The following is a 15,674-nucleotide window of genomic DNA, read 5'->3' on the forward strand; positions in this document are numbered from 1 at the left end:
TCTCCAGGCAAGAATACTAGAGTGGCTAGCCATTCCCTTCTCCAGGGACCGAAGGCAGGTCTCCAACGTGGCAGGTACATCCTTTACCATCTGAGCCACCAGGGAAGTCCTAATAAATAAATAACTATTCCTGGGAACTGAAATTTTTGGTATGAAATACCCGATAAATAAAATCCCTGAAGGCCTGAATTTGAATTGGCATTATCAGTATGAACTCATTATTTTTATCTTAAAATATTAAGTATAATCAAGTTTGTCCATTAAACAAGTCTAATAACAATGATCAATCCAGTAGCAAATACACCTACAGCCGAGACTGTGGGATCTAAATACCATTTCCTATAAAGAAAACCAGGGCTCTCTGAGGCAATACCTGATTTCAGGTGTGGGGTTGGAGTTATTGAGCTTGACTCACCAGAAAGCAAAGAGGGCTTCAAAAACTACTGAGATCACACCAAAAAAGATCAAAGAGTGGAAAATTTAATCATCAATGAAAATCAGTGAAATGTCTAAAACACATTTCAACCTGCTTGACAATGATAATTAATAACAGCAGCACTTTGAATGGAAAACTGGTTAATAAAGGGTAGGAGATATTTTTCCTATGCCAACTATTCCCCTGGGTAACCAAATAGAAGGGAGAGATATTCTTTCTGTGGGCTTCCCAGGTGTCTTTGATAGTAAAGAATCTGCCTACAATGTGGAAGACTTGAGTTAGATCCCTGGGTCGGGAAGATCCCCTGGAAAAGGAAATGGCTACCTACTCCAGCAGTCTTGCCTGGAAAAGTCCTTGGACAGAGGAGCCTGGCGGGCTAAAGTCCACAGGGCTGCAAAGAATAGGGACACGACTCAGTATATATTTCAACAAAATTACTTCTTTTACTCCTAATAAATGGAGACTGATCATTAGATATAAAATACTTTCATTTGTAATCCCTGTTATCTAAGAACCGAGTTTTGACGGCTTAGGAGGTGATCTAACTTTATATGCTTCCTAAATATGAGAAAACACTACCACTTCAGCTCTCCCCATCAGAGGAAAATAAGAATCAAACTTGAACCTGAAAAAGTCTCTAGACCCAACTACCAGTTCACAAGAAATTTACTTATTTATTCATTTACTTTTGCTTTTCCATTTCAGACAATGGAAAGCTCACTGACTGGCATCTATTAAGAAGGAATTACTGGTTTCTTTTTCAGATATAACAATAGTAATCTGGATGTACGTGCCTATGTGTATGTGTGTTTTAAGGGGCATTATCTTGGCTTATATGCAGAGTACATCATGAGAAACGCTGGGCTGGAAGAAGCACAAGCTGGAATCAAGACTGCTGGGAGAAATATCAATAACCTCAGATATGCAGACGACACCACCCTCATGGCAGAAAGTGAAGAGGAACTCAAAAGCCTCTTGAGGAAAGTGAAAGAGCAGAGTGAAAAAGTTGGCTTAAATTTCAACATTCAGAAAACGAAGATCATGGCATCTGGTCCCATCACTTCATGGGAAATAGATGGGGAAACAGTGGAAACAGTGTCAGACTTTATTTTTCTGGGCTCCAAAATCACTACAGATGGTGACTGCAGCCATGAAATCAAAAGACGCTAACTCCTTGGAAGGAAAGTTATGACCAACCTAGATAGCATATTCAAAAGCAGAGATATTACTTTGCCAACAAAGGTCTGTCTAGTCAAGGCTATGGTTTTTCCAGTGGTCATGTATGGATGTGAGAGTTGGACTGTGAAGAAAGCTGAGTGCCGAAGAATTGATGCTTTTGAACTGTGGTGTTGGAGAAGACTCTTGCGAGTCCCTTGGACTGCAAGGAGATCCAACCAGTCCATCCTAAAGGAGATCAGTCCTGGGTGTTCTTTGGAAGGACTGATGCTGAGGCTGAAACTCCAAATACTTTGGCCACCTGATGCGAAGAGCTGACTCACTGGAAAAGACCCTGATGCTGGGAAAGACTGAGGGCAGGAGGAGAACAGAGGATGAGATGGCTGGATGGCATCACCGACTCGATGGACATGAGTTTTGAGTGAACTCCGGGAGTTGGAGATGGAGAGGGAGGACTGGCGTGCTGCAATTCATGGGGTCACAAAGTGTTGGTCACCACTGAGCGACTGAACTGAACTGATCTTGAGCTATATGATGAAATGTTTACAGATAAAATTATAGAATGTCTAGGATTCATTTCAAATTAATGCAAGAAGAGAGATGTTGGCGAGTGTAAAGACAGATTGGCCACGAAGCAGGCACTGCTGAAGCTGAGTCGTGGGCACGGGTGTGTGTGACTGTTTTCTACTCTGGTTCTAGTGTATGCTGCTGCTACTGCTGCTACGTCGCTTCAGTCGTGCCCGACTCTGTGTGACCCCATAGACGGCAGCCCACCAAGCTCCTCCATCCCTGGGATTCTCCAGGCAAGAACATTGGAATGGGTTGCCATTTCCTTCTCCAATGCGTGAAAATGAAAAGTGAAAGTGAAGTCGCTCAGTTGTGCCAGACTCTTAGCGACCCCATGGACTGCAGCCCACCAGGCTCCTCCGTCCATGGGATTTTCCAGGAAAGAATACTGGAGTGGGGTGCCATTGCTTCCACGTGCAATGCTGCTGCTGCCAAGTCGTGTCCGACTTCAGTCGTGTCCGACTCTGTGCGACCCCATGGACTGCAGCCTACTAGGCTTCTCCATCCATGGGATTCTCCAGGCAAGAACACTGGAGTGGGTTGCCATTTCCTTCTCCAATGCATGAAAGTGGAAAGTGAAGTCACTCAGTCATGTCTGACTCTTAGCGACCCCATGGACTGCAGCCTACCAGGCTCCTCCATCCATGGGATCTTCCGGGCAACAGTACTGGAGTGGGGTGCCATTGCCTTCTCCCCCACGTGCAATAGTCAAGCCTTAATATGGAGTTCTGATGTTTAATGATAATATGCTTAGGTAGCCCTGCAACAATTTTTCTCTCCAGAAAAAAATTTCCCCCAAAATAAATGAAGTGGCAAAATAAATGAAATCAAATTTCTATTAAAACACACACACACACACACACATTAACTTATGGCAAAGTATAGATCTTAATATAACCAGAACACTGTCTAAAAATGTTAATATCCTTACTTTTATAGTTAGAAATTCAAATATATCCAGGTGAATAAGTTAAAAAAAAAGTCTTGGGAGCGGGGAGAAGAATTAAGGGTATAAATGAAACAATGGCTGTGTGGACTGATAATTGTTGATGAGCTTATGGAAGTTATTATACTACTAATACTTTCAACTTTCATCTGTTTGATCTTTTTCATAATAAAGATAAATCCTGATTATCCTTAGGATAAACCCCACATTTGCTGCTGGCCTGCAAAGGTCTAACATGACCTGCCAAGTACCTTTACCTCTGAGATTTCATCTTCTACCACTTTTCTTTCACCTTCCTATGCCCCTCCCGCAGTCTAATGAGCAGGCCAGACTTATTTCCATCTCTGGCTGTGCACTTCCTTCTTCCTTCAGATCCTCTGCAAATCTGGTTTTCTCTCTTCGTTTTATTCAGCACAAAATCTCCACACCTGAGAAGGTTTCTCTAACCAGCCTATCACCACACCAGCAATCTTCTTCCATTCTCTGCATTGCTTTCCTTCACTGTAATGACACTACCCGAAATTTTACAATGTAATGACTGTCTTCTTTACTACAAGGGTCACACTCTAACAGGGAAGCTTCCATGTGGGAAACAACTCTGCTTATCATCCTATTCATGACTCTGAACAATCCCAGTGCCTCATAAATGACACTGAATAAAAAAATCAATTTTCCAGGGTCCTCGAGAACTCTGCAGGAGAGTGTTATTTGAGAGACGAGTAACAGGGCAATAAAAGCAAAAGAAAATAAAAACAATAATACCAACTGCTTCTTGAAACCCTCAGGTATTTGGTTGGTCAAAAAGTTCAAGTTTTTCCGTAAGATCAAGTTAAGATGCAAGTACATTAGAAATCTAGCCTTCTATTCATATTAAGTCAACAACTTAAAAAAAGAGATGTGCAACAATCAACAAAGATTTACAGTATACACTGTGTGAGTATATGCTTAGTCACTCAGTCATGTCTGACTCTTTGTGACCCCAGGGACTGTAGGCCGCCAGGCTTCTCAGTCCATGGGGATTCTCCAGGCAAGAATACTGGAGTGGGTTGTCATGCCCTCCTTCAGGGGATCTGCCCAACCCAAGGATCGAACCCAGGTCTCTCATATTGCATGCGGATTTCTAACCAGTCTGAGCCACCAGGGAAGCTCACTACAGCCAATATCTTATAGTAACCAATAGAAAATAATCTGAAAATAAATGTGTATATGTATAACTGAATCACCTTTGCTATGTACCTGAAACATAAGTCAACTATACTTCAATAACATATATAAATAATGAAAAAAAAAAAGATTCAAGCACACATATATGAACACATATACACACACGGCATTATTTTTAAAAAAAGAATATTTTATTGAAAATTGTATGAATATGTATTTTTAAGTTCAGAGCTAATAAGCTTTGGTACACTTTAGAAGTTTTTGAAATTAAGACTGAAATCTGCCAATAGCCTACTGACTCTATGGAAACATTATAGATAAGTAAAACAGAATGTATATATGTATGTAAAAAAGAATGTATGTATAACTGAGTCAATTTGATGTACATCAGAAATTAATACAATACTATAAATCAATTATATTTCAATTTTAAAAAATGCTTAAATGTAAATTTTTTTACTGCTTAAGGAAGCTAAAGGTAGTATTCTATACCAAACAGAATTTAATGGAATTTGTAATTATGTAAAATCATACTCTTAGTTACAAACTAAGACTTAAAGAGTCACTCTTATGTCTACCATATATGGTAAGATTTCTGGGTTTAGTTACTGGTTATTCTGCTGAGAAATCTTTCCTCTTGGGCTCACTGTATAATCAACTGCCTATTGGGTTAAATTTTATTATACCATAAAAAACACAAGACATGAATCTATGCAAATCATGCAATCAGATGTTACAATAACCGAAGTCATCACCTGAGAGTCTTTACTCCTCTACAGCTCAAAAAAAGGGTCTTGCTGTTAACTTTGGAGGGTTTTTCAGTGGCTCCAATTTAGTAATCAAACATAAAAGGATAGAAGAAAATCTGGAAGAGTTGGTATTATTTAAGGTAAGAATATGCACAAGCTCTATTTTTAAAAATAGGTTAAAGTTCATGTAAAGTCCCTATGTGAAAACTCTCCTATATGAATAGATAAACAGTTTAAGAACAGCAATCAACTAATAAAGAGTTTTGAGGAGAGGACAAATTTAAAAGTATTCACTTACTAGCTCCGCTTCCAATTGTTCTATGGAAAAGCTGTGACATCCGAGGACCAAGAGGACCAAACAGGTGAGGGGGAAGACCCCTGGCCTCTAACAGAGCTAAGGAAAAGAGCAGAGCAGGAGAAACAGTTGAGTTGTTAATATAACTTACCTCATCTAGAAGCTTCCAACAACTGATTCATCATGTAATTCGTTTAAACAATTCTAGTTTAAATTTTAAACTTTAAGAGAAGCTACATGATATATTATCATATGTGAAACAGATCACCAGTCCAGGTTCAATGCATGAGACAGGGTGCTCAGGGCTGGTGCACTGGGATGACCCTGAGGGACTGGATGGGGAGGGAGGTAGGAAGGGGGTTCAGGATGGGGAACACATGTACACCCATGGCTGATTCATGTCAATGTATGGCAAAAACCACTACAATATTGTAAAGTAATTAACCTCCAATAAAAATAAAATTAAAAAAAAAGAGAAGGTACAAGAAACTTTTCAAAACCACACTTATATATACTAATGCAATTACTATAAATTACAACACCCATATGTATCAACTCCAGGGCATCTTAAAGTTTTATGGAGATATTAAACATTAGTGCCACCAGGGACCACGTAAATAGTCCAAGAAAAACCTAAAGTAAACATTTATTTTGAAGAATTATATGTTAAGCACATTTGCTCTGTTTTTATTCCATTACCTAATCAGATATGACGAGATTCTCTAAAAACATAGGAAAAATAATTTTTATCAGTTTCCAAAAATGAGAAAAACTGTTCATGAGAGTTTCAGTCAAAAAGACTATCTGAAACTCATTCATTAATGTTTCTTGTAAGCCTCACATTGGGGACCGACTGGATAAACAACTGAAGACAATAAAAATACATACTCATGTACTTATAAACAATGTATACATAAAATGAAGCTGCTTTTAAAAAAGCGCTTACAACATTATAATGCCTGGAATTTATGTATACACTGTACATTATTTTGAAACAGCTGATCAAGAACACAAAAGAATACAGCAAAAAAGCATCCTACCAGATGTGCTGTTATTAGGTACCAGAGAACAATATATGAAGCAACCCCTTTTCAGTATGATCCTTAACTGATTACTAGCTGCATATGTAACCATAATGGAGAAAAAAATTAACAACAAAAAATATACTATGTAAGATTTTATCTATCTAAATAGCAAAGATGAAGAAACAAATGGGTCATCTTCCAATTCCAAATCAGTAAATCAAGAGCTTTTTTTGGAGATATGGGTGGGCACTGCTAGATTATAGTTATATGAGCTTATTCAAATTAATTTCAACAAAGAGCACAGTGACAGGCAGCCCATGACCATGGCTTTGTATAAGCTTGATAACGGTCTTTACCTTGTAACCGTCCCATCTCGGAGTCATCAGATTCGCTCTCCCCAGAGGTGGTCATGCCCACAGCCCCTGCAACAGAACTAGAGGCTGGGGGGTGGGGTGGGGTGGGGGTGGGTGGAGAAGGTGAGGGTTAGGAGAGGAATATTTAAAACTCATTATGTCTGGTTTATCTTTAAAAAGAAAAAGCAGAGTTTTACCGACAATACTACATTAAAGGCAAACATGTACACTGCACACCAGCTGTTCTTCTAGATTTCATCATGTAGCTTTTATGGAAAAAAGATGGCTTGACGACAACAGAAACAAACCTAACATACAAGCCTTGCGTTTCACTCATATATGATTGTCACTGTTTCCTCCTGTCTTTGAAACTGCTCCTCAATTCAGTGTTATTCTGAACTCTACGAAAAGTCCATAAATGTAACACGGCTAAAGCCACTGTGATATTTAATAAACAGGCAAATAATCACAAACATAACATAGGGAAAATGTTCCACAGGGATGTGTGCCTTCTTCAGTCTGCTCTATTTCTGGACTAGTCTTGAAACAATCATTTGCCATGTTTTCTTCCACTTCAAGAGTATGCAAAGATTATGCTTTCTTATTTTCAGGGCAAAACACTGAAGATATACATTACAACTAACAGAAGACCACAAAACACTTAATTAAATTTAAGTACAAAAGAGAAAGCAACCAATATGTCAAAACAAAGGGAAGAAGAAGTCAGATTCAGAAGGCTTCTACTACCCAAAATGCTAACCTGATCAATACTTCAGTCTAAGTAAACAGTGGTTGATTATATTACAAATCTGACCAAGAGATGAAAATATATTCCTGTAAAACTAGCAGTTTTACTGCCCCTTCCTCTCAGTGTCTGTTGAGTCCCAAAGCACTTTTTGTACAAACAATTCATCTATGTATGACCACATCATCCACAATACTTTACTATGTCCATGTGACAGATTATTGACAGAAGAACACAAGCCAAGATGAATAATTTTGTCATTATTAAAAGAGGCACATGGATCACCTATGTGAATATACCAAATTTTTCTGAAGAAAGAGATGCTAATATACCAGCCATCAACTCCATGTTTTCATGATATTTTTTTTCACTCCTCATTTAAGTATCCTATCATTTCACTAGAATTTTTTTTAAGCTTGTAAAAAAAATAAAAGAAAAAAAGTATGGTTTAGAACAGGAATCAGCACACTGTGGTCCACAGGCCAAATCCAGTCTAGCACATCACTATGTCAATAAAATTTTGTTAAAATATACCCAAACTCATTAATTTACCTATTAACTGTGGCTACTTTTGTGCTACAACCACACAGTGGTTCCAACAGAGCTTATATAAAGCTTAAAACATCAATTATCTGGCCTTTACAGAAAATGCTGGCAACCCCCTGGATCAGAGTTACAGGCTAAGAAGAAATGGTAATATTAAAGAGTATCAGAGTTTAGTAAACTTCATACCTGTTGAAAACAAAAAAAATAAAAAAAACAAAAAAGGAAATAACCATCACTATACTTTGTAATGCTGCTCAAAGGTACTAACTAAATGCTAACTCCATGGAGAATGTGTCCATATGTTTCCTCCCAACCAAACAAAGAGGTATTACAAGAGGAAACCTAGGCTTTGTGTGTACTTGCTCAAGATCAGACAACTAACAACGGATATGAGATCTGAACCCAGGAAGTCTGACTTTACAAGCTGTACTCTTATTAACTATACACTATCAGCACCTTCAATATATTTTTCAGTACTAATTTTTAATTTATGTACACTGGCTCTTTCACATGATACAAAAACCATGTTAACAAATTCTGCTATTGGTTTCCAATTATTACTAAACTTAGCAAAGTGGCTCTTAAACTTGCCCTGAAACTTTTACAAACTGTGGAAATCAAAGTTGTGACAGACAAAATTGCTGTTATGTATTCTCTTCCCCTCAAAAAGCATACTCTGGAACCACATATTTTTTAAGAAAAAACATAAAAGTTCAGTAAGGTAATGTTGGAGGGTTTTATAAGAGGGTCTGCTGGTTTTACTTTAAACCATTCTACAGATTTACAACTTATGATTTTAAAGGTTTAAGTTACTTCTTAAAAGAGTATTCTAAGAATTTACATAATGAATTAATAAATACCTCAAACTGCCCTGCTACAAAGACCTTAACCAAGACATAAAACTTGTAAAAGCAGAGAATTAAAAGAGCTTTTAAGATTATTATAGTGAGGTCCCAAGCTTCAGGGAGCCACAGATCCTCTACAAGAAGGAGCAGGGATATTCTCACTTTTAATTGAGATGAGTGCCTATTTGGACACAAATCATTGAACCCAAAGCGAAAGATCCTTTCAAGCTGCCATACCTTTGATGTATGTGTTGTGCTTAGTTACTCAGTCGTGTCCAACTCTTTGCGACCCCACAGACTAGAGTCCGCCAGGTTCCTCTGACCATGGGGATTCTCCAGGCAAGAATACTGGAGTGGATTGCCATGCCCTCCTCCAGGGGATCTTCCCAACCCAGGGATCAAACCCAGGTCACCCACTTTGCAGGTGGATTTTTTAACCACCTGAGCCCTCAGGGAGAATAGTGGTCTGGGCAGCCTATCCCTTTTCTCCTGGGGATCTTTCCAACCCAAGAATAGAACCAGGGTCTCCTGCATTGCAGGCAGATTCTTTACCAGCTGAGCTAGCCATATCTTTGAAAGCAAATATTAATAAGCATTTGCCTACTGTAGCTCCCTTTTTTAAGTTTTACAAAATTAGATAAGCCAAACTAGCTTAGCCTATGAGTGCTGTTTGTAGTCATGCAGGTAAGGAAACGTATTCCATTCCTAGGAGTCAGTGACACAGCTCTTCAATGAACACATCAAATGTTGGGCAATACACACAAAATCCATCCCCAGACACAATGTATTAATAAAAACAAGGTTATCAAGCAGAAAAAAAAAAAATCCAATCTCAGATTTTAAGAGACATCAATCTGTTCTTTTAAATTGGTATCTTGCCCATAGAGTCTCTGCATATCATCACAGTACCATGTAAGGCAGTTTCCAATATACAGTTAAAGCTGACAGAATTCACTTTTACTTCACGGGAATGGCTAAGGGTTTGCCAGATACCCAAGTACAGGAGGCAACAAGAATACATTCTTAGTGTCATAAAAACTTTTGAGCAAGGCCAAAAGAATGGTTGTTCAGAATATAATTACACATTATACGGGTGCATGCTAAAAGATGCTCTAAACTAACACCATCAATTAATATTCAACACAAACTTAAGAGTGTTATAATTTTCTTTAAATTTCAATTTTATATACTGAAAAACTAAAGCACATTACACTGAAGAACTTAATTTAGAGCTTATAAGAAGTTTGCCTCTTCCTCTAGAACTACCTGAGTGAACTGGCAGAGAAAGCCCTATGGTATACAATGCAGCCTCCAAAACGTAATCAAGTTAGTGCTTTCTAACATCAGCAAACAGGCCACATGTATCTTTGACATAAACTTGGACAATACCGAGATTACACTCTGATTTCAAATATGGAGGCAGGCCTTTAAGGAGGGCAATCTTATGAAATCCCTTAAAGCCTTCGTCTTCTTAGGTGAATATACCAGGGAACACAATTTTACTCACCGCCCCCTCATTCTGGCCTCCAATTACACTCATATGAATTAAACCAACTAGTAACCATAGGGAAGCAGAACAACACAGCTGTTGTTACAACTGTGCACTTCAAGAGTCACACATCCAGGCCTGTAATCCTAGCAAGCTTAACCATTGTGCATTTCAATTTTCCTCATTTATAAATGAGGATAACAGTGCTCACACCTCAGCAGGTTGCTCCAAATATTAAATGAGAATACATGCAAAATGCTTAATAGTGTGTATGCAATGGGGTGTACCCTGTGTAAATGTTAGCTATTATAATTATCATAATGAGTCCACTTTAACAACACACTCAGCAGCTCCATCTCGAAGAGTCATCCACATAGGAATTGCTCCACTTTCATATTCAGACTTGAAGCATCAGCTGTGTTATGCAGAGCTTCAACGAGCTGCACGTGCAATGTACTTTATTTTCCCAAAACTCTACCACTTAACCCTTCAGAAAAACTATTCTAGGAAAAAGGCACTACCAGATGAGATGCTGTTCAGTTCACCATGTAGTTTACTATACAAAACCAGGAAAGACTGGTTGGTAAAGATGTTAAGCTGGACAGAAAAAGGCAAAAAACATGGACAGTAGTGGGCAAACCAGAACCTTCCTGTCAAACCAGAACATATGAGCGACTGTAGGCAATAAAGGAAACTGGCACATATTCTGATATTAAATAATAATACATGAAAGAACTTCATTCAAAAGAAAGAATATATATGCCTACACCTAAAGTTACACATATTATCTAGATTTAAGGGACTTATAACCATATGTTCATAATGCTGAATTCTAATATTTTTGTATCTGTTTTAATAGTAGTGACAAATGCTTATAACAAACTACTTCTTAAACTTGTTAGCCACAATCAAACACTGAAGTCTTAGCCTGCTTTATGTATTGGTAATGGATACATACTTGGAGTGGGGTGACTTAATTTTTGCTGTGCTAAGATATCAAGAATAAAAAACCCATAAAAATAGGAATAATATTATTCTTAAAGCTGTTAGGTTCAAACCAAATACTTATTTTTAACAGACTATAACACTCTAAATTAAAACCTGCACATTTATGAAGCAATTTAAACTATATCGATACATTTTTATTATGAATTTAATTTTTTCAAGCAAATCAGCAGGCAACTATTATATGTACTGATCGATGTTTAAGAAGCTTACACAGAAAGAGTTTCTGCTTCTTAAAAGCCCTTTGAACTTAGTTAATACCAATTTGGATTTGGAAAAAAAAATTATACAAAAAACAAATGAATACAACTAATCAAAAACCAAATCTATAAAACGAAAGAAAACAACAAGTTTGATGGTTATTAACACCTTAAGATGTAGCTGTCACCTCTTTTCCATTATACCTCGTATACCTAAATAGTAATTTATCTCCAAATAAAGCTGGAAGATACATAAACACATTTTAGGCCTAAGAAGTGCCAATCTACCTGCTGCTCCTTGGGGAGTCTCGTCTGTCCGTGCAGCTGAAGAGTTCACCGTCTCCTGGTTGCCTTCAGGGTCGGCCATCTTCTCCTGTCGACGAGCTTCAGCTGCTCCTCTTTTGCCCAGGCCAGAGCCTCGCCGACTACGACAGAAAAATGCCATCATAGGCAGCGCTCCCAGTGACCAGGAGCAATGTCCACACAGCACAAAGCTCCAATGCATGGAACACAAAGCGAGTTTCTTCTTTTTACATAAAAATTGTTGCAGAAAATCACTATGGGTAACAACCAAGACTTTGTATATTTAAAACTCTTCCAAGCTATATCACGTTGACAATACAAGCTTTTGTGAGACTATGAGCTGTTGTCATCCTTTCAGACAGAAGTGATCTTTAAACACTTCAACTAAATGGAAAAGTGATTCCTTTAGCAGAAACAATTCATTCAAAATAGATCTCTAATTCTTGGGTAAATAGTGGATCAATACATGGAGTTTCAGATTGATAGTTGAAAATGGGCGACGGGTAAGAAGAGAGACGACAATAGGCAAAATCCCCATCCCTTAAGTCCCAGATGACTTACATCATCAAAAAAGTTACTATCCTCATCATGGACAATAGCTTCTCCTTTAAAATAAAGAACTAAATATTCAATATTTACAGATAGGTACAGATTAAATCTGGGAACACACCTGCTTCACACTGAGGCATTACTATAAGATGTGGAAAAAAGAATTATTAGTCATTTATCATGAAGCAAACTACATTTCATTGACACTTTTTCTATTTTAATAAGTGAAATCAGTAAGCAAATCATGCATAGACAAAAGACTTCCAAATTATTACAACTTTAAACCGCAGCTCCCCCGAATGACCTTGGAAGTGCAAAAACCTACTACTAAAGAAATGTTTTAGACTAAAGTCAAGCTACAATGAATAATGCTGCTTGGTAAAGAACAAGGAGGAAGCAGGCTTAAGTGCCCTGCAAATGAAGGCTGAATTACCAGAGTTGTAGAAGAGTTTATTCTTCCAATTAGTTAAAAAAAAAAAAAAAAAAAAGTATGCCCCTAAACAGGGATTTACTCAGCCAGTCTTTCCTTTAGGGAAAAAAAAAACCTCATTCCAAACCCAAATTACCAAGCTACAAATTACTGCGATTCAAATTAAGTCACTTATTTAACATTTAATTTGCATCAATCATGTGACACGCTCTGTGCTGAACATTTGGTTGCTGCCCTCAAGTGTGTCAGTCTACAGAGCAATGAAACTGCAGCTGTGAGAGGCTATGAAAATACTAAATTTAAGAGAATTTCAGCAAATTCAGAAAAGCCTGAGATGAAGAACGCTGCAGACAGGCGGGTAGACAGCTTGTGTGCAGCACATAAGTAAATAACTCCTAGTACATTAAGACAGTGCTCCAGAGGAGAAGTAAAGAAGGCTGCCAAGAAAGACAGGACACTAGACTACCTGACTCCATGAACAGTTCAAACTTAATTTTTAACCACAGTGAATTCAGGTTATATCTAAGACAATAAACCTTGGGTAACCTGGATTCAAAGTTTGGTCCAAAATAGGGCAAAAGCCCTGAAAAACCAAGAAATCATCTCAGAGGTCCTCATAAAAGTACTGCCAACAAAATTCAAAGGCAAACAGGTGTACTAACTCCAGATATTTAAACAATATTTTAAACAATCCTAATAGAACCAGAAAACAAGTGGAAAAGCAGAGCTTAAAGGGCCTAGAGTCCTTTCCTTATGACTTATTATTAGGCAACAAGTCATTCTGTTTCCTTATGTTATTACTGTACCAGCAGTCAAAGGTATGAAGTTGATTACCTTAGAGAAGAACCAAAGAAGCACTAAACCTTTCAACTGACCTGAGATGGGAAAAGCAAACTAAAAATCACCCACGCCATCACTGGTTTTTGGCACATTTAGAAAAGGAGCAAATTACACATAAAGGAGGGAGAAGTCCCATATGGTTGTGATAATTAGCAGCACAACACCAGAACTGACCAATCCTGAAAATCTGACGTGAAACTGGAGTAACAAGGTTTTTTAACTTCAACCTAAGATTCTCAATCAGTTAATGAAAATATGGGAAATAACATACTATGTCGTATGTCAAAGGTAGATGATTTTCTGAAAATGGGCTCAAAGTGGGAAAAATGGAGACATGAAAGAACACAAACAAAACCCACATTTTCCCCTGAGGATGGGTGTTGTAAGGCAAAATAAAAATGAAGTACATCTCTCGCCCTCACCCATTAAACTCAATAACTCATGCCAACACTTTTAGAAACTAATTAGGCAATATTACAGCCATTACAACAGGCATCCCTTTTGATCCACTCATCACACAACTGGGAAATTTAGCTACCTTTAAAAATAACCCGAATCTGCATAAAGATGCTTATTAGAGAGCTCTTTGGCAGATAGGAACTCCAAAAACCACCAAATGTCCAACTGCTGGCAGGAACTCTGTGCAAATAATGTAAAACAACAGAGGAAAAGGCAGAAGACAAAGGTGTTGTCCCCAAAAAGGCATGATTAAAGCTTAGCAAAAAAGGAAAAAAAGTTAAGTTAAATATTGGGGAAGAATTCACAGAAATAATAGTTCTATTTAGAATGAATTTCTTTGCTCGATTTTCAAAAAGAAAACTTTCATGAAATTTTTTTTAAAACTCATAAAATGAAGGCCTTTGGGGAAAGCTGGACCCAGGAAATGAACTAATATCACACTGACAGGCCCAAATTATTACCTGGCACTAGCGCAGGAGCCCGTGGTCTTTTGGCGTGTGCTCCGCCTCAAACTGGGGAGCTCGGCAGGCGGGGATTCGCTGCGCTTCTTGGTAGATTTTCTTAAACCTACAAACGTGAAACGCAAGAGGGACATGTTTAAAGGAGTCATCTTAAATTAAAAATGACAAAATTCTTCAGGCCGCCATCCTGGTCAAAACTCCACGGACTCTTCTCATGGGCTCCCTAGCAGCCTCTAGGTCTACTTGCATGGTCAGCCTTCACTGCACCAGCTCACACTGGGGAAGTTCCTACGGTGCCTGGCATGACTGTCCAAGGAGACGTCTTCTCACTCTGGCCTAACCTTGACTCAAGCTTTCCGACACCATGAGTGATGGTCCCTCATCCGTCAAATCCTCCGCTTTAAAAAGTTCCCATCACATCTCTACTCCTCCACTGCTTTTCTCTACTAACTAAAGCGAAGAGGTTTTTTTTAAATTTTTATATATACTATATATTTCAAGACTTTCAGTATTTCATTTAGCACTTTATTGCTACATTATCTTTGCAGTACCCCATGGCACCTAGTTTCTATAATGCTCATCAATAAGGCCACAAAAGAACAAAATGTTTTCTTTCACCACCCCGTCTGCAAGGAATACACATTTGAACTGAAGCCTATTAGAATGTCCAATTTAGACAATACTATACAATTAGAGGGAGAAAGTTAAACAAGCACAACACTTCACATGATAATCTGCAATCTAACATCTTTATAGGATAACAGATTCTAAAAAGGTATAGCAACTATGTAAAGTTATTTGTTATCTTATGAACAACGGGGAAGCCACCAGAGCATTTTCAACTGCCGCCTCCCCAAACCATGTTGTTACCCTACGCCGTACATGACATGACAACACCCTGGGTGGTGTGCTCTATCTAAACACAGAACCCCAGCAGTGGAAGATCTCCAAAGTCAACAGACCAGATCTCATTAGAACTTCGGGGTCATCTTGAACAGACGTTAACGTTCTCAGAGACCAAATGTACAATAACAATTCTCCAGATCACCTGTTTCTTCTCAAGTTTTAATTTTTTTTTCCATTGAAATCTG

General features: G+C 38.1%; 1 protein-coding gene across 16 annotated transcripts in view; it reads right to left on the minus strand.

Moving 5' to 3' along the window:
- The window catches only part of TRIP12 (thyroid hormone receptor interactor 12), a 151,165-nt gene that overhangs the window by 60,538 nt on the left and 74,953 nt on the right, over positions 1–15,674 (minus strand). For all 16 annotated transcript variants that reach the window (XM_070773376.1, XM_070773421.1, XM_070773418.1 and 13 more), the window contains 4 exons: positions 14,584–14,689; positions 11,830–11,966; positions 6,715–6,798; positions 5,337–5,432 (listed from right to left, as the gene is read on the minus strand). In XM_070773376.1, coding sequence (XP_070629477.1) covers positions 5,337–5,432; positions 6,715–6,798; positions 11,830–11,966; positions 14,584–14,689 — 423 coding nt within the window. The remainder of the gene's footprint in view (positions 1–5,336; positions 5,433–6,714; positions 6,799–11,829; positions 11,967–14,583; positions 14,690–15,674) is intronic.

Source organism: Bos indicus, chromosome 2, assembly GCF_029378745.1.
Source record: "Bos indicus isolate NIAB-ARS_2022 breed Sahiwal x Tharparkar chromosome 2, NIAB-ARS_B.indTharparkar_mat_pri_1.0, whole genome shotgun sequence".
NCBI classification, from domain to species: Eukaryota; Metazoa; Chordata; class Mammalia; order Artiodactyla; family Bovidae; genus Bos; species Bos indicus.